The 24,930-nt window shown below is 44.9% G+C and overlaps 3 protein-coding genes across 9 annotated transcripts in view; 1 reads left to right on the top strand and 2 right to left on the bottom strand.

Moving 5' to 3' along the window:
• The window catches only part of NFS1 (NFS1 cysteine desulfurase), a 30,107-nt gene extending 23,563 nt beyond the window's left edge, over positions 1 to 6,544 (bottom strand). The window contains exons 1-5 of the mRNA XM_037915376.2: positions 6,378 to 6,544; positions 5,620 to 5,687; positions 3,940 to 4,056; positions 3,112 to 3,195; positions 1,170 to 1,322 (exon numbers count right to left, since the gene is read on the bottom strand). Of these exons, the coding sequence (XP_037771304.1) occupies positions 1,170 to 1,322; positions 3,112 to 3,195; positions 3,940 to 4,056; positions 5,620 to 5,687; positions 6,378 to 6,477 (522 nt within the window). The 5' untranslated portion in view covers positions 6,478 to 6,544. The remainder of the gene's footprint in view (positions 1 to 1,169; positions 1,323 to 3,111; positions 3,196 to 3,939; positions 4,057 to 5,619; positions 5,688 to 6,377) is intronic.
• ROMO1 (reactive oxygen species modulator 1) lies at positions 6,445 to 11,620 on the top strand. Of its 2 annotated transcripts, none has more exons than XM_007053918.4 (3): positions 6,445 to 6,598; positions 9,862 to 9,992; positions 11,420 to 11,620. In XM_007053918.4, the coding sequence occupies exons 2-3, from the start codon at positions 9,862 to 9,864 to the stop codon at positions 11,526 to 11,528; spliced, it is 240 nt and encodes a 79-aa protein (XP_007053980.1). In that variant the 5' UTR covers positions 6,445 to 6,598; the 3' UTR covers positions 11,529 to 11,620. The 2 variants fall into 2 exon arrangements, with proteins under 2 accessions (XP_007053980.1, XP_043383290.1); XM_043527355.1 differs by lacking the exon at positions 6,445 to 6,598 and adding an exon at positions 6,634 to 6,767.
• Positions 11,621 to 20,844: 9,224 nt separating this feature from the next.
• RBM39 (RNA binding motif protein 39) overlaps positions 20,845 to 24,930 on the bottom strand; it is a 47,615-nt gene continuing 43,529 nt past the window's right edge. For 3 of the 6 annotated variants that reach the window (XM_037877244.2, XM_037877247.2, XM_043527353.1), the window contains 2 exons: positions 21,935 to 22,013; positions 20,845 to 21,855 (listed from right to left, as the gene is read on the bottom strand). In XM_037877244.2, the coding sequence (XP_037733172.1) occupies positions 21,755 to 21,855; positions 21,935 to 22,013 (180 nt within the window). In that variant the 3' untranslated portion in view covers positions 20,845 to 21,754. Of the gene's footprint in view, positions 21,856 to 21,934; positions 22,014 to 23,091; positions 23,434 to 24,930 lie in introns of those variants that run through there. The other 3 variants (XM_037877246.2, XM_037877243.2, XM_043527354.1) reach the window with 1 other exon arrangement.

The following is a 24,930-nucleotide window of genomic DNA, read 5'->3' as shown; positions in this document are numbered from 1 at the left end:
TTGGTGTCACATAACCTCCAAGATGAGGGAACCATATCTGTCTAAACCCAGTGGAGATTACCTGAGTTTTGCTCAAGTCCTGAGCAAAAGAGGGAATCAAAACCAAAAGGGAAAAGACCAAAGCAAGCATCAAAGAGCTCTCTCTCTCTGAAACTCCCGGCAGCTTCCCTGTTACTTGAGCAATAACATAGCACAGAAGAGAACCTTAAGAGGAAAGAATGATGTATGCGAAAGATAGAAACTCCTTCATGCTCAGTTAGAAAAAAGGAACCAATACTGCTCTCTCTCTCTCACACACACACCCCCCCTTTCAATACATGAAGAAAGGTAGGGGGCAACTGAGCCATATTGTGTTACCATGGGTTACAATTGCACCTTCTGAATTCCTCTAGTACCACAGTAAGCATTCAGTGTTGTACCCTGCTTCATCCTAAACCCTCTGTCATTGCATCAACATAACTTTTATGCTTATGTTATCAGTAACATTGTGTCAATGGAACTCTTACGTCAACACCCAAACATTACTATTTTAAACCTTAATAACCATTCATACAAAACATGTTGCTATTTTAACATTTTCACAACTACTCAAAGCAAAGATCTACATGCATTTAATTTCAGACTGCTCTACTATGTGTTTAAAAGAAATCCAAAACAAATGTTGGACACTGGAAATGTTTTGATGAGATGGTCCTTTTTTGAAAGGTATAACTAATTTCATACATTCGTTTTTTTCCCCTGCAAAATGCCCTAAAAATTTCAAGCAGTTCATAAACTACAATAAGCATCTCAAATTCATCCTTTAAATCAAAACAAAGATTTACAGAATGATTCCTTCCCAACTGAAATGAAAATCTATTGTGGGACTACCATTCCACCACAATATCACTAAACCCTCTGTCTTTTAATGACATTCATTCTCTTACTCCAGGAGTCCATAATTAAAGAAATAAACTAGAATGGCAGAGAAACAGTTTTCTCCAAAGTGGCACACTGCTCTTAAAAACTTGGCTGGTGTGACTTCCATTCTTTTGTCTTTTAATAATTCAGAACAGATCATCAAATGGTTTTTTGTGTAACAGCAATGCTTCAGCAAAACTGATGCTGAGGCCTCTAAGGTGATCATGCTATGTGGAGAATTTTTACATGTTTGCTAACAAGCAACTTACCTTTAAATCTATGAGCCCATTTTCTTTAACAGGCAAGTATGTGACATGAAAGCCTTCAGCCTCCAGATAACGGCAAGAGTCCAGCACACACTTGTGTTCTGTCTGAGTTGTAATTATATGCTTCTTTCGGGATTTATAGAATCTTGCAACACCCTGGTGTTCACATTAAATGAAAAATAAAACGGCCGTGAAATTGCTTAAAAGTAGCAATTTATATAAATTCAAAGGGGGAGAATGCCAAGCAAAAGGAAGTTTCTCCCAGGATCACTCAGCATGGCACAGTCTGAAAGGCTAATGGGACAAAGTCTCTTATGAATAGGGCCCTACCAAATTTGCGGTCCATTTTCGCCAATTTCACAGTCATGGGATTTTAAAAATCAAATTTCATTATTTCAGATATCTAAATCTGAAATTTCACAGTGTTGTAATTGTAGAGGTCCTGACCATAAAAGGAGTTGGGAGGGGTCAAAGGTTATTGTAGGGAGGGTTGTGGTACTGCTACCCTTACTTCTGCACTGCTGCTGGCGGTGGCGATGCCTTCAGAGCTGGGTGGCCAGAGAGTGGTGGCGGGTGGCCGGGAGCCCAGCCCTGAAGGCAGAGCTGCTGCCAGCAGCAGCGCAGAAGTAAGAATCGCATGGTGTGATATTGTCGCCTTTACTTCTGCGCTGCTGCCTGCAGAGCTGGGCCCTCAGTCAGTGGCCACCACCCTCTGGCCACCCAGCTCTGAAGGCAGAGCTGCTACCACCAGCAGCACAGAAGTAAGGATGACATGGTATGATATTGCCACTCTTACTTCTGTGCTAAGGTCTTCAGAGCTTGGCCCTTGGTCAACAGCCACCACTCTCCGGCCGCCCACCTCTGAAAGCGGCACAGAAGTAAGGGTGGCAATACTCCCTAAATAACCTTGCAACCAGTCAGGACCCCTAGTTTGAGAAACACTGGTCTCCCCCAAGAAATCTGAATAGTATGGGGTAAAAGCACACAAAACACCAGATTTCACAGTCCATGATGTTTTTTTCATGGCCACAGATTTGGTAGGGCTCTACTTATGAAGAGAATTAGCCACAACACTCCAGTAAACTTTAATTATATGCAAATCAACATTGAATCTGAAGAGGCAGTGAGGAGATAACCCAACATCCCAGTCCCTCCTGAGACAATCACTATCCTTTCACAATTATAATCTACAAATATTACTTGCATTAAATTAGACCATTTGGTTAGTTACAATTGCTTCCAAAAATATATAGCTTTGGAATTCTGAAAGTATTTATTAGGTGAGGATTTATAATTTTCTGCTTCTTTGGCGGGATATAATATATAATGAAAAATCTTCTAAATATTAACAAGAAAAATAATCACCTGTGAGATCAAAAACTTTGGAAAAAGATTGATAATCAAGATTTCAGCCACTCTTTGTGATCAAAATTTCAGTAAAATGAGCACAAAACTTCATCTGGGACAAATGGATTTTTAATCCTCACGTGCATATATCAAAAACAGTTAAACTGATTTTCCTCACGCTTGAAGGGAAAAAAAGTGACCTTTGCTCCAACACCAAGATTGGAAAATTTCAGGCCCGAAGGAATTTGCTGGAACAGCTAGGTTAATTGTGGGGGATTTCAATACAGTTCAAACATTTCTTCATTTTAAGGAATAGGCAAAGTACTGCACCTGCTCCAAAACATGGGTCAGAGCCAGCTTGCTCCTGCTCAGCACACCAGCACTAGCCCACCACTCCCTCCAGCTATACTGTGGCATGGCAATCCATTCCTTCATGTTACACGTTGGTCATACTAGGAATGTAACAAAACAAAGATACCAAGCCTTCCACTAGAATCTTTGATCACTGGCAGCTGGACAATAGGACTTAAACCCCAAACCGTTACAGATTTCAAATTAATTTAGTATATATCAGTTGTAGTATAAACCAGACATTTACCTTAATTGCTAAATTATTTGATTCTGTAGCACCACTGGTAAAAATAATCTCTCTAGGATCTGCTCCTATTAATGATGCAACTTGCTGTTTAAAAAGAAATAAAAATATTATTTGCTATTTTAAAACATGAAAATTGAGTTAATCACACACAGAGAATATGTACAGCATCTCCCAGAACATCTCCTCTAGCCCAACCTAAACAGGATTATACACATGTACTTTCTCTTTTAATGTGGAGGAGGATTTGCATAGGTCATTCGCATTCAATACTACTACTTGTTGCAAACGTAAATCCTCCTGAAGGGATGGGAAAACAAAATATGCAACACATATTCAGTGTATTCAATATGCAGTATATCCCATATGCAACCAAAATACACCCAAACTTTAACTTATGTAAAACTCACCAAAGCAAAAATCCATTCACCTAGCTTCTTGTATTAAAACGTGAAGACCGTCTAGTTAGCACAATAGCAGATACATGCCTGAGGGGGATATTTTCACAGCTGCCACAGGGACTTAGCATGACAAGTCCCATGGACTTTCAAACCCCTGAGGAGCTTTGGAAAGCCTCCCCCCGACAGATCCCCAAGTCATTTACTTCCACCACTTAAATTGCTTTAATATACAATATGTGTGTTTTGTTTTGCATTTGCCAAACTATACATAACATAGTAAACTCTTAAGTTGCTAGAGATCAAGTTGCCAAATCTTGCCTCCTAGGAACTAAACCAGAATTATGGGGGGTGGGGATTTTTATTTTTTAAGCAACTAGTTTATAAACAGGAAAACATATTTAAGTTCTGTGATGAGGCTGAAAAGCCTCACCTGTCTGGCTCGTTCCATAGCAGACTCACTCTCCCAGCCATAGGCATGAGTCCTGGAATGTGGGTTTCCATAGGAGTGCATTAGATAAGGGAGCATGCTGTCCAAAACTCTGGGGTCCTAGAAGACAAGACACAATTTTTTTTAAAAGCAGAGAAAAATCATTTTGTTTTTCCTCCCTCTTTCTTTCCCCTCCAATATATTTGCTCTGCTTTATCCCAGGACAGCAGTCAACTTATTCCAAACTACTGTAAATGCACAAACATTTTGCATCTGCACTATATTAACCTATCCGGTGACTGGCAAACGTTTGCTAATAACATCCAACACAATGTTACAAGTCAAACCTTGAACTATACCAGAAATCTGTCTCAGAAGCAGGACTTTGGAGTGGAGCCCGGAGCTGGAGCGCAGAGCAGCTCCGGAGCAGTGGAGCTGCCGGTTTTTGCCTGGAGCTGGAGCAGAGCCGGAGCACAGCTTCAAAGCCCTGCTCAGAACAGGAAGGACTTTCTAAGCAGAAGAAACACAAGACCCCCTAAGGGTCACTGGAAAAGTTTTACATTTTCTCCAAGATGACCTTTCATCACTTCAGAATGCACGTAATTCAAATGACATGACAAGACAGTACTTGATAATAGCCACCACCTCAAGGTACATTTATTGTATGTTTCCCCCAGGAATATAAAGAGATTTCTAATTATTAAACCTCACAATATATAAGTGTTGATGAAAGACATTCTGGCCATAATAAAATTATGCTGAGTGAAGAAGACGAGACTTCTGGAGAAAGACCTGCTCCTCAACTGTTACTGAAGTACAAGGTTAGAATTTTAGTTGCAGACCATCGTTAAAGTTACTTTGGTGTAGCACTGAATGGAGATGCTTATCACCACATCAACAAAGATAGCGAGTGCCTTAAATTGTGTAAACACTGGACTTTCTTTTAAGCACAAATAAGGCAGTCTCTTCTCAATCCCTCCGTGTTTTCAACGTTCCTTGGGAAGAGTGCAGTGAGAAGGAGCGGGTGCTGGGGAAAGCCAAGATGTAATTGGGTGTGAGATTATGTACACTATGAGAACACGAAGCTTGAGGTTCATGTGGTAAGAAAAGGAAGCTAATAGAGGGATTCAGTGTGGGAAGGAACGACACATCAAGAACAAACAAGGAAGAGTAGATATTGGGCTTCATTACAAAGTGATCATTCTTCTGGCAAGAGTACTGCACTAAAAAGAATACAGCTCTTCCCAGAGTTACTCATGAGCACTCTGATTTGCTCATGGAAATCTGCATTCCCATCATTAAGGTTAAGATTTTGTCTTGGTTGTTTTTAGTAAAAGTCACAGACAGATCACTGGCAAAAAACAAAAAAATTAACAGCAGTCCGTGACCTGTCTGTGACTTTTACTAAAAGTAATAAGGGTGAGGAGCTGATGGGGGATGACTGAAGCTTGAGGGGTGGGGGATGAGAGCCCAAGTCTGGCTGAGGTGGGAGGATTCTGCATCCACCACGCCCCCCCAAGAGCTGCCCAAGAGCTTCGGCTCAGGCAGACAATGTCATGGAGATCTCTGGAAGTCACAGAATCCATGACATCTTATCCCTATCCATTATGCATGTACCCCATCTGGTTACAACTATAGGGTTCATTCTAGGGCACTAGTGTATGTTCACATAATTTCACCAACCAGTGGAGTAGTTGCCTGGACATCCATATACAATGGCCGGAGCGGGGATTCTTCATCAAGACCTTTTTCTAGAGGGAAAAAAAAAAGACACTATAGTGATAAATGCACAGCAAGCACAAGGGACAAGTAAAGACGCAATGCAAAGGAGAGAAGACAAGCAAAACTTTCCAACAACAGGAGCGGACAGCGGTGCAGGAAAAGAAATCAGGGAACCCACAGTGAGCTTGGAACCTTTCTAATGAGAACATGCACCACGTCTGGCGCTCCAAAGGAGAGCCAGTCACGACCTGCACTGCTAGGAGAGGGGAGAAGGGCGCGCCCTGCATTCCGGCAAGTGGCTTTCCAGCCAGCCCAGGGGAGCAGGCAGCACGGCGTGCAAAAAAAGAAACATCAGGCGTGATGCATCTTTAACACCCTTTTCTCTCGGAGGCGCTTCTCTGGCCGCCATCGCTGCTGTGTCTGACGAGCCCGTCACGACACTCGGGTGGGCCATGGTCCCCGTTTCACAGGGAACAACGAGGGCACAGAGAGCCCGGCCCGAGGGCACTCAGGGGGTCCGCGGGGGGCGGGGAATCGAGGCCAGGTCAGCACTAGACCCAGGGGGCTCCCTTCTCGCGGGCCATCCCCGCCCCCGTGCCCGCCAGACACCACACGCCGGCGGGGCCAAGCCGAGCAGCCCCCGGTCCCCGCGACTGCTCGGCACCTTTACCGCCGCCCCTGCGCCCCGCCAGGCCCCCGCGCGGACTCGCCCCGCTCACCCCCGTGGCGCCGGGCCGCCCTCGAGAGCCGCCGGGCCGGCGGGCCCCCGAGCCCGCGCAGCCCCGGCGACGTCGCCGCCCTCCGCAGCAGCAGCAGCATCCCGGCAACAGCCAGGCGCGGAAACAGCCCCTGCCCTTTCACCCCGACCCGCGTGTCGTCATCGCCGCGCGCCGGAAGTGACGGAGAGACTGGAGCGTGCTGGGCGGAGGCGAGGAGCGAGGTGAGGGGTCCCCCGGCGCCCCCGGGAGCGGGCCGCGGAGAGCGTGGGATCAGCCGGGCCCCGCGGAGCTTCCCTAGCCGGCGGCCGCAGGGTCCCGGCTCGCGCGGTGCAGGCGCCAGGGCTTGCCCCAGCCCTGCCAAGCTGGGGGCCGCACCAGTGTCCCGTGGCCGTGAGTTCCGCAGGCTCCTCTACAGCCTCCGAGCCCCCGTGCTCTGTGACGGAGTGAGCCGGGCTCTGGCCCCCTCCAGGGCGGGGACGCCTCTGTCTGCCTCTCTCATGCTCTGTTCCGACCGTTTCTCTCTGAGCTAAACTGCCCAGGCTCCTTCCCGATGGAAGCTTTATTGCTTGCTGCTGTAGCTCATTACATTTCTTCCTAGTCTCGATTACTGACCATGCCCCTCTTGGGACAAGGTAGGGGAAGGGAAGCAGCCTCTTCTCTGCTCTGGCCAAAGCTGTTCACAGCGTAGCTGCTCAGAAATGTCCAGTCACTGACACTTTTCTGTACATGCTTCTTTATGTGAGTGAAACTTGCTGGAGAAGGACACTCTTTGTGTTCTGGGCATCACACAAAATGTCTGGCTGCAAAATGCTTTATGGCCAAGGAGACTATGTTTGTCCTGGTTCGAATAATACCACTGAGTTTAAAAAGCAACAGGCAGTTCAAGGATTTTTTTGCAGCCTTCAGATGAACAGTTTTGGTTGCTGCACAATCTGGATGGAGGCAGTTTTACGTCTCTACCTTGGGTTTTTTTGGGAGGAGGGACATAATAAAACTAGTAATTTCTGTCTGTTGGCCAAATGTATCTGCTAACTGTGAATGCAGAATGTAGAGAGTTTATGATACTTGGTAGGAACAGAGAAAGAAGCATAAAACCTAGACTGATGTTTGTAAGAATGAGCTGTCAAAATCTGAGCCCAGTTTGTAACAAATTATGAATATATATAGTATTTCTGATTTTCACTGACAAAGTGTGAGTGTTTGAGTCCTAGGGACTGGAGGGAGCAGGGAGAGTTTATTAGTGTCCATTTGGACAATGAAAATGCTTTTTCAAATCTGGTTAGCGAACATAATATGAAATCTCCTTTTACATTTAGTGCAGGCTCCCTCCAGGTTATAACATGACCAGCCAAATTAAAGGTGCTAATTGTATCTATACTAAATGTAAAAGGGGGTTAGAAATTATGCTTGCTAACTCAGTTTTAAAACACTATAATTTGTTGTCTGGACAGGCCTTTAATGCCAGACATCTGTTATGCTGTTCACCACCATCCTGTTAAATATGTGAGCTAAGTAAGATTATTATTTATTATCAGTAGTCCAGAATTATGCAATAGGTATTTGTTTTTGCATCTGTCATGTTAGACCACTCCAGTGCATTTGCACACTGCGACCCATTGTAAAGTCTGCCTCTTATCTAATCGTTCCTCTCTCTCCTTTACCTTTGCTCGTTGTTTCAAAATGCCATTTGTCTGCACCGTATTGGGCAGGGGAAGTCCAAGCTATTAGAAATTCTCTCTAATCCAATAATTGAGTGCCTATTAAATGTAGATATTAGGGAGACTGGATGGCTCATTGGCAGATTAGAAAAGGAATACTGAGCCTTTCAGTTACAAGGTCATCATTCAGTTTCAGCTCAGGTTGGTAGTAACTGAAAGTTATGACCATCAGATGACTGACCAGTGCCCCATGTAAAATGAGTTATTAGTCTTAGTCCAGTTCGTACTGGACATGCACCACCACCACAGATTGAGCAGGTATGGCAACTGAACTCTACTCGAATTCCTAAAAGTGGTCTCTCCAGCAGGCAGCGGCATATCAATGGGGCAATGTGGAGAATGGTGCATGACAGTCACCCACACTGTGTGTTCTGGGGATAAAAAGAACCACAATCTCCAGAGCTGTCAGTCAGCACCTTTTGCAAGTACTGAAATTCACATACAGTGTTGAGTACAGGGGAATCTTAATGTGAATCTTTGTTACAGAAAGTGAAGTCCTGTCAGATTTTTTTTTCCCCCTGCTCTGAATGGGTGACCATTTTTCGTGGGGGGGAAAAATCAACATAATAGCCTAGGAGCTAGGAATTTGGGAGGTGGCTGTTTCATGCATCAGACAGTAGGGTGTGTGGGAGTGCTGTGGATGCCGTGTGTTCAGGGATGGAAGGATTTCTGCTTTCAACAACCCCTCCAGGCAATGCTTATTAGGGAGCGACTCTCTCAGATTGAATGGAGTCCCCTCAAGTCCTTTGTCAGAAATATAGTGACTGTTAATGGGGGTGTGAAGGTTTGTGTGGGAGCAAAACAAGTCTGTCATCAGGACAGTCCTCCTTTTGCTCCGTCTGTCCCCAGTATTGGGCCAAGATGCAAGGGTGTGAAAACCTTCTCTGTTCCCTGACAGCGTGTCTAGGAATGGGAACTGTAAGGTGGAGAGACAAAGTAAAGCTGAGGCTCTGGAATCAGGTTGCTCAGTGTTTTGCTTGTACATTTCTAAAGAAAAGTCTCTTTAGGTGCTAATAAGTGGTAGCTGAATGAGCAGTTACAGAGAACTAGCTAGTCACATTTGCATGCAAATACTCAGTTTGCACATGCACTCTCCTAAATTGTAGGAGTCTCAGGCCATGGCTATGTCTACACTGCACAGCTTCCAGTAGCACAGCCATGCCGCTGAAGCTTTGCCATTGTAAGACGCGCAGCATAGCCCCTCTTTGTTGCCAGGGGAGAGCTCTCCTGATGACAAAATAAAACCACACCAACAAGGGGCAATAGCTTCTCCCCTGACAAAGCGCTGTTCACTCCAGCGCTTTTCATCGTTAAAACTTTTGTTATTCAGGCGTGTGTGTTTTTCACACCCTCTGAGCGACAAAAGTTTTAACAATGAAAGTGCAGTGTAGACATAGCCTAAGTCTACCCTACCACTTTAGTCAGTATAAATCCTGTCGCTCGGGGATACGAAAAAAACCACACCTCTGAATGACACAAGTTACACCGACAGACGCGCCGCTGTGGACAGTGCTGTGCCGACGGGAGCGCTCTCTTCCGTTGGCAGAGAGCGGCTACACGAGAGGTCTTACAGCAGCGCCGCTGCATTGGTAGAGCTGTGCCACTGTAAACTCTCTAGTATAGACATGGCCTCAAGCACATAGTGTCTTCACAACTGCTGCTGTCCAATCCAGTTGGGCAGCAGGATGCTTGTCATTCACGGGAGGAGGTGTGGTGGTGGGGGGAGGGGTTTTCTTTTTTGTTTAAGTGTCTTGCTTCTTTTCCAGATGCCTGTGACTGTGGGGCCATATGGACAGTCCCAGCCCAACTGCTTTGACAGAGTGAAAATGGGCTTCATGATGGGCTTTGCTGTTGGCATGGCGGCAGGGGCACTGTTTGGCACATTTTCCTGCCTTAGGTATGTTGGAGTCAGTTAATTGTAAATGTCAGTCCTAGGAGAAACTGGGACAGAGGAAGGAGATCTAAAGACCTTGTTCCATTTTGTAACATAGATGGAATGCTACCTGTGACTCTAAACGAGGCTGAAGATTTGGAGCATCCAAGTCATAGAATTAGATATTGGACAAGCTGCTTTTGCTTGCCACATACAGACGTACAAAGAGCTGTTCTCTTAGCCCTGGAGGTTGTATGTGGCATCCGGCAGGGCCTTCAGTTGTCTTTACATCCTGTTCCATACTGTTTACATTGCATTTCAATGTCTCATTTGTTGAGAGTAGTTATCCTGAGGTGTTCAGTGTTTCTCTGTACATGGAATATTATAAAGAACTGGTAGACCAATGGGATATTTAGTATCTTACACCAAAAATATATATTCGCTTATTTGAATTCTCTCCAGCTAACATCACTGATATATGGCAAAGACTCTACACTGAATGGGAGAAACAAGAACCATGAGTTGTTCTAAAAGTTGTTTAAAAAAACAACACCACACATCCCCCACATATCCCTCCCCTTGATCCTCTTCAAATCCTAATGAATGTTGTTCATAGGTACCACAATATTGGCAGGAAATGCAATCATGGATGATCTGAAGGAGCAGTAAGAGATTGTTTTTTATCTGACTTGGTTAAAGGGACATTAGCTGCTTCAATTTGCCCCAAAATTTAACTCAGGTAAAAACATACGTTTATAAAACTCATGGCAAATAAACCAGCACATTTTAAAAGTCCCAATGCACACAAGTGGTTACAAACAATTAAACTTTCAATGCAGTGTTTCCATGCATATATTGCAGCAGGAAAACTTGAGAGAGAAAATCACTTCGCTTATTTTTATTGTCCAACCTCTTGCAAACAGGAAAAAAAATGCAGCTGTAGCAAAGATTCACTTGGGCTTTAAAAGTTCCCACTTCATTTTCAGTTGATAATGTCCCTTTAAATGAGGTAAATCTCACTGCCTTGAGCACATGCAGCTAGGCAGGGCCCAGCTGCAAGGCTGCAGAGTCTCTCCACGTCTGGCACTTCATACATACAGAGTGGTGAATTCTCATCCTGAGCCTATATAACTGACAGGTCACAGCCACAAAGGAGCAAGCTGCCCCTCCCAGTCCTTCCAATGGATCACAGCCAGAAGAAAGTGCAGCCATTCTCCCCTCCCACTCATCCCATGCACCCTGAAGTCACTTGCTCCAAAACCTAAAAAGCACGTTGTCTGTACAGTCTAGAAGTGAATGAAGCCAACTCTCATGCCAGTCACCTGATACAGAAAGTCCGATGATAAAATCCAATATGCTTTCCAATGTCTGTCAGGGATGGATTGTCACTTCAGCAGTAGAATGGCCTTGGTCAGCTTGTGTTGAATCCTGCACTGTTTTCTCTCTTTCAGGATTGGTATGAGAGGACGAGAACTGATGGGTGGAGTTGGCAAAACCATGATGCAAAGTGGTGGCACGTTTGGGACATTCATGGCCATTGGCATGGGAATCCGCTGCTAACCTGGAGCATGGGATTTTTTTAACCTGAAGACTAATGCCCCTGTTCAATCATTCCACCTATGTAATATAATAAAATCTTTGGGTATCTAAAATGTTGAATGCTCAATCCTAGTGAGATCATAAAGCGCAGTACAAGACTCTGCTAGTGCGCTCTCAACAAATTGTAACTGCAGTGTTTTCTACTGAACTCCACACTGCCTGTGTTTATGAAGAAGCAGCCCACAGCAGAGACAAAACACAGTGCCCCTTTCCACAGGTGGAGAAGAGGGAACCTGAAATCTGGAATTATAGAGGTATAAGGCAAACCTGATCAAAGAGAGCCACCCTGTTACCTTCCGATAATCAGCTGGTTCTCAGGCTGGGCTTGGCCATTGTACCTTTCGGTCTCTTGCCTCTGGGTCCCCCACTTGTGGGCAAGCTCACTGTTCCCATCAGGAGTAGGGCTTGTTTCCAAGATCCTTCCTAAGTCTAATTATCTCCAGTCCTTGGCACTGCTCCTCAGGTTCAGCTGTGAGGTGCTGACAGAGAGCAGATATCCAGAGCCTCTCTCAGGGCTGCAGGGTATCTGCCCTAAACAAGGGGGTGGGAAAGGGAAAGCTACTCACTGCCTTGGGCTGGGTTCCCCTGGCTACTGGGCTTCCTAGCGGTCTCTAGCAGCCTCTCTTCTTGGGCAAGCTTTCCCCCCTGCTCTGTGGCCAGCTTCACCTTTGTAAGCTCTCCTTCTCCAGGAAGGGCATGCTCTACACATATACCTAATTGCATGGCCAGGGTGGGGGGTGCTTCTTAGACTTGCTGTCAGTGGAATGGGGATGCATCCTATCACACACTTGCCCCAAGACCAGAAAGCTTTCTTGTTCAAGCAGCTCCCAGTCTCCGGGTGAAAAGAATCTGTATTTGCATGTTCCTTCCCAGCACAATGCTGCACCTGGGAGCTGCGGGGCTGGAGTGCCAGATACTAGCACATAACCTGGAGGTGTGAGTCCTTCAGAGAGTGTAGCTACTGTAAGGTACATGGTTTGGGACTAGGGAGAAGGGACTACCCAGCAGATAATACCCGAGGGCTTCCATAGTACATGTGTTGTCTAAGCTGCTGCCTCAGTAATAGAATATGATTTCTCTCTAGGAAACCACTTTTTACTCAAATGTAGGATGCAGTGCTCTTTGCCTTCAAAGTCCTGGGAGAGCACCACTGCCCAGACCAACATTGGCTGCATCTGTATAACAGAGAATGAAGGCCTGGAGAAGTCTGGATTGGCAAGGACAGGCTCCCAGCTCAGCTGCACCTCCAGGGTGTTAAAAGCTTCATTGCAATAGTCATCGCAGTGGATCTTTTTAGTGACTTTGCCCTTTAACAACAGTTCAGTCAATGCAAAGTAGGGGATGAACCAGTGATAAGTGTCCCACCAGACCAAGGAAGTAGCATTTCTCTCTTCTGGTCTGTGGTATAGGGCACGAGTTTACCACATGGACTTTATCAGTGGTTTCATAAGGCTTCCTCCTACCCAATATCCTCAATAAGTCACTTCTATCATGGCCTACTTACCCTTGGCAGGGAAGTGACTACTACTCTTAGGTGACTGAGGTGGTCTTCCCACATGTGAACACAAGAACGGCCACACTAGGTCAGACCAAAGATCCATCTAGCCCAGTATCCTGTCTTCTGCCAATGGCCAATGCCAGCTGCGCCAGAGAATGAACCAGAGAACAGAACAGGTAATAATCATGTGATTCATCTCCTGTTGCCCATTCCCAGCTTCTGGCAACCAAAAGTTAGGGACTCCATCTCTGCCCATCCTGGCTAACAGCCATTGATGGACCTATCCTCCACAAACTTATCTAGTTCTTTTGTGAACCCTGTTAGTCTTCACTTTCACAACATCCTCTGGTAAGGAGTTCCACAGATTGACTGTGTGTTGTGTGAAAAAAATACTTCATTTTGTTTTTAACCTGCTGCTTATTACTTTCATTTGGTGACCCCTAGTTCATGTGTCATGAGTAAATAAAACTTCCTTATTTACTTTCTCCACACCAGTCATGATTTTATAGACCTCTATCATATCCTCTTCAGCTTGGAAAAGAGATGAGTAAAAGTCCCAGTCTTATTAATCTCTCCTCATATGGAAGTTGTTCTATACCCCTAATAATTTGTGTTGCCCTTTTCTGAACCTTTTCTAATTCCAGTATATCTTTTCGAGAGGGGGTGACCACATCTACACACAGTATTCAAGATGTTGGTATACAATGGATTTATATAGAGACAATATATTTTCTTTATTATCTATCCCTTTCTTAATGATTCCCAATATTCTGTTCTGTGCGGTTACAAATTACATCATCAAGGTAAGCTGCAGTGTATTGCTTTTAGGGTCGAAGGATTCGATTAATCAGGTCCTGGAAAGTTGCTGCAACCCCTTGCAGGCCAAATGATTTTAAAGTTGGAAATGGTCAAATGAGGTAGAGGAGCATGAAGACAGGGATCTGCCAATAGCCTTTTGTAAGATCCATCAAGCCAGGCCCAGCCACTCTTAACAGCTCATCCACTTGTGGCATTATGTAAGCATCAAGCTGTGGTGAACTGACCTTAAGAAAGTTGATATAGAATTGGAATGTGCCATCTGCTTTGGGGACCAGGACTATAAAGCTCCTCAAGTTACTCTTGGACTCCTCGCTGACCCCCATTCTCTGTATTCCCTGCACCTCTACTTAGACCATGTCCCACATCCTTTTGGGCAAGGGCTGAGAATTTTCTCTAATCAGTTGTCCTAGTCCCCTCTTTAGATGATGATGTATGACATACTGTGTTCTCCATGAGCCTGGGGGAGAACGTATCAAAGTCTTACATAAGAACAGTCATACTGGGTCACAGCAATGGTCCATCCAGCCCAGTATCCTGGCTTCCAACAGTGGCCAATGACAGGTGCGTCAGAAGGAATGAACAGAACAGTAGATCATCAATAGGTCATCAAATGATCCATCCCCTGTCATCCGGTCCCACCTTCTGTCAGTCTAGGGATACTCAGATCATGGTGTTGCATCCCTGCCCATCCTGGATAATAGCCATTGATGGACCTATCCTCCAGGAACTTATTTCTTTTTTGGAACCTGTTATAGTCTTGGCCTTCACAACATCCCCGTGCAAAAAGAGTTCCACAGGTTGACAGTGCGTCATGTGAAGTAGTACATTCTGCCTGTTAATTTCACTGGGTAACCCCTCGTTCTTGTGTTACATGAAGGAGTAAACATTTTCTTATTCACTTTCTCCACATCAGTCAAGATTTTAATAGACCTCTAACACATTCTCCCCCCCATCATCTTTTTTCCAAGCTGAATAGTCCCAATCTTTTTAATCTCTCCTCCTACAGAAGCTGTTCCATACCCTCAACTATTTTTGTTGCTCTTCTATGTACCTTTTCCCAATATATCTTTTTTGAGATGTGGCGACCAGATCTGCACACCGTGTACAAGATGTGAGTGTACCATGGATTTAGATAGAATAGGGCTGTCACTTAATTGCAGTTCTCACACAACTAAAAAAACACAATTAAAAAATAATCCAGATTAATCGCCGTTTTAATCACACTATTAAGCAATAGAACACCAAGTGAAATGTATTAAATATTTTTGAATGTTTTTCTACATTTTCAAATATATTGATTTCAATTACAACACAGAATACAGTGTACAGTGCTCACTTCATATTTTTGATTACTAATATTTGCACTCAAAATGATAAGAGTCTTTCAATTCACCTCATACAAGTACGTTAGTGCAATCTCTTTATTGTGAAAGTGCAACTTACAAATGTAGATTTTTTTTTTTTTAGTTACATACCTGCACTCAAAACAATGCATCTGAAGAAGTGGGTTTTTTACCCACAAAAGCTTATGCCCAAATAAATCTGTTAGTCTTTAATGTGTCACCGGACTCCCCGTTGTTATTGTAAACAAGAAGCAAGCAGCATTACCTCCTACAAATGTATGCAAACTTGTTTGTGTGAGCAATTGGCTGAACAAGAAGGACTGAATGGACTTGTCAGCTCTAAAGTTTTACATTGTTTTATTTTTGAATGCAGGGTTGTTTTTTTACCTAGTTCTACATTTGTAAATTCAACTTTCATGATAAAGAGATTGCACTACAGTACTTGCAATGGAGGAACTGAAAAATACAGTTTTTTTTATAGTGCAAATATTTGTAATAAAAAAACCGAGCACTGTACACTTCATATTGTTGTAATTGAAATCAATAGTTCAAAATTTAGAAAACATCCAAAAATATGTAACAAACAGTATTCTATTAACAGCACAATTAACCCACCCAGCAATATTGTTAACCTATCCAACTATACTCTTAGCCCAGCAGAAGCAGCTGTCCTATCTCGGGGCCTCTCCTTCTGCCCCTCCACCCCCACGAACATGATACAGTTCTGTGGTGACCTAGAATCCTATTTTCGACGTCTCCGACTCAAGGAATATTTCCAACACACCTCTGAACAACATACTAATCCACAGAGACCTCCCTACCAACACTACAAAAAGAAGGATTCTAGGTGGACTCCTCCTGAAGGTCGAAACAGCAGACTGGACTTCTACATAGAGTGCTTCCGCCGACGTTCACGAGCTGAAATTGTGGAAAAGCAGCATCACTTGCCCCACAATCTCAGCTGTGCGGAACACAATGCCATCCACAGCCTCAGAAACAACTCTGACATCATAATCAAAAAGGCTGACAAAGGAGGTGCTGTTGTCATCATGAATAGGTCGGAATATGAACAAGAGGCTGCTCGGCAGCTCTCCAACACCACTTTCTACAAGCCATTACCCTCTGATCCCACTGAGAGTTACCAAAAGAAACTACAGCATTTGCTCAAGAAACTCCCTGAAAAAGCACAAGATCAAATCCGCACAGACACACCCCTGGAACCCCGACCTGGGATATTCTATCTACTACCCAAGATCCATAAACCTGGAAATCCTGGGCGCCCCATCATCTCAGGCATTGGCACCCTGACAACAGGATTGTCTGGCTATGTAGACTCCCTCCTCAGGCCCTAAGCTACCAGCACTCCCAGCTACCTTTGAGACACCACTGACTTCCTGAGGAAACTACAATCCATCGGTGATCTTCCTGATAACACCATCCTGGCCACTATGGATGTAGAAGCCCTCTACACCAACATTCCACACAAAGATGGACTACAAGCCATCAAGAACACTATCCCTGATAATGTCATGGCTAACCTGGTGGCTGAACTTTGTGACTTTGTCCTTACCCATAACTATTTTACATTTGGGGACAAAGTATACCTTCAAATCAGCGGCACTGCCATGGGTACCCGCATGGCCCCACAGTATGCCAACATTTTTATGGCTGATTTAGAACAACGCCTCCTCAGCTCTCGTCCCCTAACGCCCCTACTCTACTTGCGCTATATTGATGACATCTTCATCATCTGGACCCATGGAAAAGAAGCCCTTGAGGAATTCCACCATGATTTCAACAATTTCCATCCCACCATCAACATCAGCCTGGTCCAGTCCACACAAGAGATCCACTTCCTGGACACTACAGTGCTAATAAACGATGGTCACATAAACACCACCCTATACCGGAAACCTACTGACCGCTATTCCTACCTACATGCCTCCAGCTTTCACCCTGACCACACCACACGATCCATCGTCTACAGCCAAGCTCTGCGATACAACCGCATTTGCTCCAATCCCTCAGACAGAGACAAACACCTACAAGATCTCTATCAAGCATTCTTACAACTACAATACCCACCTGCGGAAGTGAAGAAACAGATTGACAGAGCCAGAAGAGTTCCCAGAAGTCACCTACTACAGGACAGGCCTAACAAAGAAAATAACAGAACGCCACTAGCCGTCATCTTCAGCCCCCCAACTAAAACCCCTCCAACGCATTATCAAGGATCTACAACCTATCCTGAAGGATGACCCAACACTCTCACAGATCTTGGGAGACAGGCCAGTCCTTGCTTACAGACAGCCCCCCAACCTGAAGCAAATACTCACCAGCAACCACATACCACACAACAGAACCACTAACCCAGGAACCTATCCTTGCAACAAAGCCCGTTGCCAACTGTGCCCACATATCTATTCAGGGGACAACATCACAGGGCCTAATAACATCAGCCACACTATCAGAGGCTCGTTCACCTGCACATCTACCAATGTGATATATGCCATCATGTGCCAGCAATGCCCCTCTGCCATGTACATTGGTCAAACTGGACAGTCTCTACGTAAAAGAATAAATGGACACAAATCACATGTCAAGAATTATAACATTCATAAACCAGTCGGAGAACACTTCAATCTCTCTGGTCACGCGATTACAGACATGAAAGTTGCGATATTACAACAGAAAAACTTCAAATCCAGACTCCAGCGAGAGACTGCTGAATTGGAATTCATTTGCAAATTGGATACAATTAACTTAGGCTTGAATAGAGACTGGGAGTGGCTAAGTCATTAAGCAAGGTAACCTATTTCCCCTTGTTTTTTCCTACCCCCGCCCCGCCCCGCGCTTCCTCAGACCTTCTTGTTAAACCCTGGATTTGTGCTGGAAATGGCCCACCTTGATTATCATACACATTGTAAGGAGAGTGATCACTTTACAAAAGCTATTACCAGCAGGAGAGTGGGGTGGAGGGAGAGAAAACCTTTTGTAGTGATAATCACCCATTTTTTCATGGTTTGTGTGTATAAAAATGTCTTTTGTATTTTCCACAGTATGCATCCGATGAAGTGAGCTGTAGCTCACGAAAGCTTATGCTCAAATAAATTGGTTAGTCTCTAAGGTGCCACAAGTACTCCTTTTCTTTTTGCGAATACAGACTAACACGGCTGCTACTCTGAAACCTTTTAATCACTTGACAGCCTTAATATAGAGGCATTATGATATTTTCTGTCTTATTATCTACCCCTTTCCTAATGGTTCCAAACATTGTTACCTTTTTTGACTGCCACTGCACACTGAGTGGATGTTTTCAGACAATTACCCCATGACTCCAAGATCTCTGAGTGGTAACAGCTAATTTAGACCCCATTATTTCATATGTATAGCTGGGATTATATTTTCCAATGTGCATTACTTTGCATTTATCACCATTGAATTTCATCTGCCATTTTGTTGCCCAGTCACCCAGTTTTGTGAGATCCCTTTGTAACTCTTCGCTGTCAGCTTTGGCTTTAACTATCTTGAGTAATTTTTTTATTGTCTGCAAACTTTGCCCCCTCATTGTTTACCCCTTTTTCCAGATGATTTAACAGCACTGGTTCCAGCCTCCCATCTGTCTGCTCCATTGCCACTAGCCTGCAGTTTCTCCAGCAGGATCTGGAGATTACCTCCATGGGACAGGGCTCCACTGAGGATCAGACCCTAGAGTTAAGTCTGTGAGCACATATCAAAACCTGACTGGCACAGCTAGAAAAGCTGCCACCACAACCAGTAGGGGCACAACATTCAGGGCTGGGGTAAACATTCATCACTAAGGTCCCCGAACTTCTTCAGTTCACCACCCGGTTTCACTGGATCCCATTGTTTATGGTTCTTCCTGTGCCTGTGGGACTTACAATGTGCTGTGTCCCCTTGTGCTGAGCTGGTGGAAGGAATGTCCAGTTTCTTGGACCTGGAGGAAGCCATGCTTATTGGACTGCTTCCTAATCTCCCAACTGGGTCCTACCATGGGGGTGGGTCTGCCAGCCAGAGTCAGATGTAGCATCAGGAGACACATTCCTCACTGAATCAGGCTGATGTCTGGAGGAGGGGTTCCCTGGCCTGGGTCCGAATGCCATCTCCATGAAATACTTCCAGAGACAAAGTGCTCAGCCTTCTCAGGTACATCTGGGGAAGGACTGGTAAATACTGCACCTAGTTGACAGAGAAGAATCATGGGCAGGAGGCAGAGAGTCTGAAGCCTGGAGTTCTGGCCATAGTCTGGTACCTGAACAGTGGTACAAGGAAACTCCCTGAAGTCTTCTCTAACTCGCTGTTAAAAAACTAGTTACTACTACAACAAGGGGGGAAAAAATAACACTATTACACCTACAGTTAAAACCATTTATAACTAATCAGAAACAAGGACACTGAAGGTTCTGATCCAGACCATGTGCTGGTGAGAAGAGACTGGAGATGTGATTCCCCCGCCATCGCCTTGATGGAAGCACAAGGCAAGTCAGGGTGCATGCGCAGATCAACTGACACTTTAAAATTCTCTGACCCCAGGTACATGGTGCACATGCGTAAACCACAATGGAGTACAATAGAGACCATCACTCAAAGAAAAAACTCGTCTCCTTTTGCTCTTCCTCATCTTTCTCTCCCCATCAGTTTGGTTTCTCTTTCGTTTTATCCAAATGAGTTTGCATCAACTTAAAGCTGTGGTTTCTTTTAAAACTGATTTAGTTAAATCAGTCCTAAACTAGAATGAGTGTCCACACAGGTTACAGTGGTACGGCTTAAACAGATTCCTAATCAACCGAAGCAAGCCTACTGTAAACTAAAAATAGCATCCACACAGCCTTTTGCACCTGTTTCATGTCATTTCAGTTAAACTGACATGACCCCCTTGCATGGATGAGCCCTTAGCTGGAAATGAGGAGCACCTCTGCAACATGACAAGCCAACTCTCCACATGCTCCAGCAGACCAGGGCCAAAATTTACTTTTACTGCCTGTAACAGGTACCTAAGTTACAAAAAAGTACAGTAACGCTGCTGCTTTTGGAGAGTTGAAATGCTACTCCGTCACCTTATGCAGTACTGCAGCATATTAATAAAATTATTAAAGTAGGGTGTCAAAAAAGAAAAACTACCATGTTGTTAGACACCCGTGGTGCCTTCAACTCAGCATGTAAAAGGGTGTGTTTGGTTACCAAGGTCAACTGTATCCATATCCCTACACTTATATCATGCTCTTCACTGTACTTGATAAACAATCCTCAGCACCCCGGACAAATAGTTTACTCCTGGAGAAGAGAAATGTTAGCAACTTGCCTAAATCCACACACCGTGTCAGTGGCAGAGATGGGATAGGAGTGCAAGAGATCTTGACTCCCAGACCTTGCCCACATCTACGAAACCTTGAAGCCTCCTTAACTACACGGTGGTTGCGTAATTAACACACACTAGCTGTTGACATGCCAACTTACACCCAGAGAGAAAATACTTTTACAGTAATGCTAATTTCCTAGCATTTGAAGGAGAACGCCACCATTCTCACTCCAATTTTTCCATTTATGCTGCCTGTAGTTCTAAATCAGATTCAGCTGAAACATAAAGCTTCTGGAGGCCTTTTTAAGAGAATTTTATTTTTGAGTGGTTCTTACAAAGATTGTTGCAATATGAAAGTCATTTGTTTGATAGAAATATCAAGCTGTCTTGTCAAACACACTGAAGTAACCCAAAAATATATTTCAGAGCTCACAGAGCTTAAAAAGAGCAAAGATTATATGCAACCAGACAAAACATATTTCTGCATTTTCTACTTATTCTTAGGCTTTGCTGAGTATCATTAAACTGTGCACACTACCTGTATTCAATTCAACTTTTCTCTGGAAATGCAGGGAGTGTTTTGTTTGGAACCCTAGACACACCTCACACAGTATTTACAAAGAAACTTTTACAGATACATCAATCAAAAGTTGCCATCAAGAAATAAAACGCTTGAATCCTCCCATTCTTATCAACTGTTCAGCATAAAACAAGCTGTGTAGCTGACCAAAACCAGCTCCTTCGGTAGCCTTTTGAATTCTCCATTTATACAAAACACTAAATATGTCCCTTCATAAATTCTACCGGATATTGACCTTTAACAGAGCACCTATATTTAGTGAAATGTAAAATGTAATTACTGCATTAAAAGAAAGGCTTGTGAAACATTAAAAATGTCATTATGTCCCATCTGCCTTTTACAGAAAATTCGTTTCTATGAGCTACTTCTCAGTTCCTACAGAACACCTTAGTAAATGTACAAGAATTACAAGGCAGAACAAGAAGTCAACAGCTTTGTACACAGTGGGAATGCTAGTTAGGGAGAATGAGCACACTGCATTCCTGCTTACTCAGTTTATATTTTTTAAAGGTAACGGGAAGTGTACACAAAATGACATTAAACCCTTTCCTTTAGTTTTATCTAAATAAAAGATAACTCAATTTTCCTCCAAAAAATAGTTATATACAAAAATGATGAAATCCATCTTCATCGTCGAACAGGAACCAGTAGCTGGGTCGCAGTCATGGAATCAGGGAAAAGATTGTGGTATGTTGGAAGAGGTACATATGCTGCTGTAATCATTTTACCTAATCAAAAGATAAAAAGATGTTTTTAATGTCTTGAGTCTATAATGAGAACTCAGGTCTTTAAGCAGCCTTTACTCACCTGCAAACCACCTTCCATGCAATGCATTGACCGCTGCAATGGCAGCAGCGATTGAAGGGCATTTGACGTACACATTGCCCTAAAATAAAAAACAGTGTTAGTCTCTGAGGTGCGTGACAACTTCCCCCCCTAGTTACATTGGTTTTTCACCGTGTATGTTTGAAGGAACCTCCCACACAAACCTATTGGAGAACTAGCAACATCAGTGTCAGCAGGGATATTCTTAATTCTTGGGAAAACACGGTTACCCACCTTTTTTGTAACTGCTGTTCTTAGAGATTAATTGCTCATGTCCATTACATTCTAGGTGTGTGCGCGCCCATGTGCACAGCTGTCAGACACTCTTACCTTAGCAGTATCCATAGGGTCGGCTGTGGCGCCCTCTGGTGTGCCACATTCACGCGTTGGTATATCAGGCGCCGGCAGTCGTCCCTTCTTGCCAGCAACTCTGACAGAAGGGCAGGAGGGTGGGGAATGGAATGAACATGAGCAACACATCTCGAAGAACGACAGTTACGAAAAAGGTGAGTAACCATTTTTTCTTCAAGTGCTTGCTCATGTCGATTCCATTCTAGGTGACTTAAGCAGTATCTATAGAAGTGGGCTTGGAGTTCACGGTCTTGCAGCATCATTCTACCAAAGCCAGCATCATCTCAAGCTTGTTGGGTAAGCGTGTAGTGAGATGTGAACGTGTGAATGGATGACCAGGTAGCGGTCCTGCAGATATCTTGAATGGTCACTTGGACCAGGAAGGCCGCTGATAAGGCCTGCGCTCTAGTTGAGTGAGCAGTGACAATCGCCAGCAGAGGCACCTTTGCCTGATCATAGCAGAAATGGATGTACGCGGTGATCCAAGATGAAATTCTCTGGGTGGACACCGGACAACCTTTCATCCTATCTGCCACCATGACAAACTGAGTCAACTTGCAAAATGGAAACCAACAAAAGGAAGTATTTCTTCACACAATGCACAGTCAACCTGTGGAACACTCTGCCAGAGGATGTTGTGAAGGCCAAAACTATAACAGGGTTAAAAAAAAACTAGATAAATTCATAGAGGATAGGTCCATCAGTGGCTATTAGCCAGGATGGGCAAGGATGGTGTCCCTAGCCTCTGTTTGCCAGAAGCTGGGAATGAGCGACAGAGAACGGATCACTTGATGATTACCTGTTCATTCCCTCTGGGGCACCTGGCATTGGCCACTGTCAGAAGACAGGATTCTGGACTAGATGGACCTTTGGTCTGACCTAGTATGGCCATTCTTAAGTTCTTACCGTTTGGTCCTTTCGATGTAGAAGGCTAGCATACTCCTGACATCCAGGGAGTGCAACCTACACTCCTCCTCAGACTTATGAGATCTGGCCAGTGGCATCAGGGACGACACTGACAGGTCCATAAGCGTGTTGAACCAGTACTGGTGACGCAAAGACAGGGAAATCGGAATGATCTTGGTCTTGTCCTGCTTGACCTTCATGAGGATCTTGTGGAGCAGCAGCACCTGTGGGAAAGCATACATCAGAGCCCCGGACCACAGGAGTAGAAAGGTGCCTGACAGGGAGTCCCTGTCCATCTCCAGGAACAAGCAGAACAGATGGCACTTCCTGTTCTGGCAAGCCACAAACAGGTCCGCCCCTGGGGAGACCGCCACTTCTGGGAGATCTGGTTGACCACATTGGGATGGAGAGACCACTCGTGGCGAGATGAGAAGATTCTGTTGAGGAGATCCGCCAAAACATTCCTGGTTCTGGGCAGGTGCACTTCCCTACATGCTGCACATAAGTCCCAGAGCCAGGGGGCTTCCTGGCAAAGGGCTGATGACCCGGCTCTGCCTTGTTTGTTGATATAAAACATTGTGGCGGTGTTGTCAATCAGGACTTGGACCACCTTGCCTTGCAACTGGAACCAAAAAGCCTGGTGAACTGCCCTGAGCTCCCTGACATTTATGTGGAGGTAACAGTGGACCCTCGACCAGTGGCCTTGTGTACTCAGCCCTCCTAGGTGGCCTCCCCATCCTAGTTCCAAGGCATCGGACACCAGAGTGAACGACGGGGCTGCGAAGGGAACTCCTTGCAAGACGGATGCTGGGTCCAGTCTCCATGCCAGAGATGCCCGAACGTGGCCCAGCACCTTGATTACCAAGTCCAGGTTTTGCCTCTTGGGGATGGAGACTAACGCCAACCACGCCTGCAGCGGGCGGAGATGTAGCTGGGCATGGCGGACCACGTAAGTATAGGCTGCCATATGACCTAACAACTTGAGGCAGGTGTGGGCGGTGGTGACCCTATTATCCCCTCACATGGGAGATTACATCTGACATGGCTCAGAAGCGGGACTCTGGAAGAAATGCCCTTGCCCACGTGGAGTCAAGAACCACCCCGATGAACTCTATCCATTGCACTGGTACAAGGGTTGACTTCTTCCGTTCACTAACAGGCCCAAGTTGCAGCACGTGGCTCACACCAGATCATGGCTGCTCTGCATGTGATCCCATGATCTGCCCTTGATGAGCCAATCAAGATAAGGATAGACCTGGACCACCTGGCATCTCAGGTAAGCGGCTACTGGGACCATGCATTTTGTAAAGACCCACGGGGCCAAGGATAGGCCAGAAGAGAGCACTGTAAACTGGAAATGGTGCCGGCCCACCATGAAGCGAAGGAACTACCTGTGTCCTGGGAAGATAGAGATATGCAAATAAGTGTCCCTCAAGTCAAGAACGGCATACCAGTCTCCCAAATCTAGGGAAGGAATGATGGAGGCCAGGGATACCATGTGAAATTTCAACTTCTTGAGGTATTAAACAGTCGCAGATCCAGAATGGGACATAGGCTCCCCCCACCCCCTTTGCCTTTATTTCCTGATCCAGAAGGCAGTGGAAGTAGAACCCTTCCCCCCACTCAGTTCCTAGGTTCCTCCCCCCCAATTGCAATAGGTTGTTTTCCTCCTGAACAAGGAGTTCTTGTGAGAAGTGTCCCTGAAGAGGGACGGGGAAGGG

This window comes from Chelonia mydas, chromosome 13 (assembly GCF_015237465.2).
Source record: "Chelonia mydas isolate rCheMyd1 chromosome 13, rCheMyd1.pri.v2, whole genome shotgun sequence".
NCBI lineage: Eukaryota > Metazoa > Chordata > Testudines > Cheloniidae > Chelonia > Chelonia mydas.
This window is presented reverse-complemented; position numbering and strand designations above follow the sequence as displayed.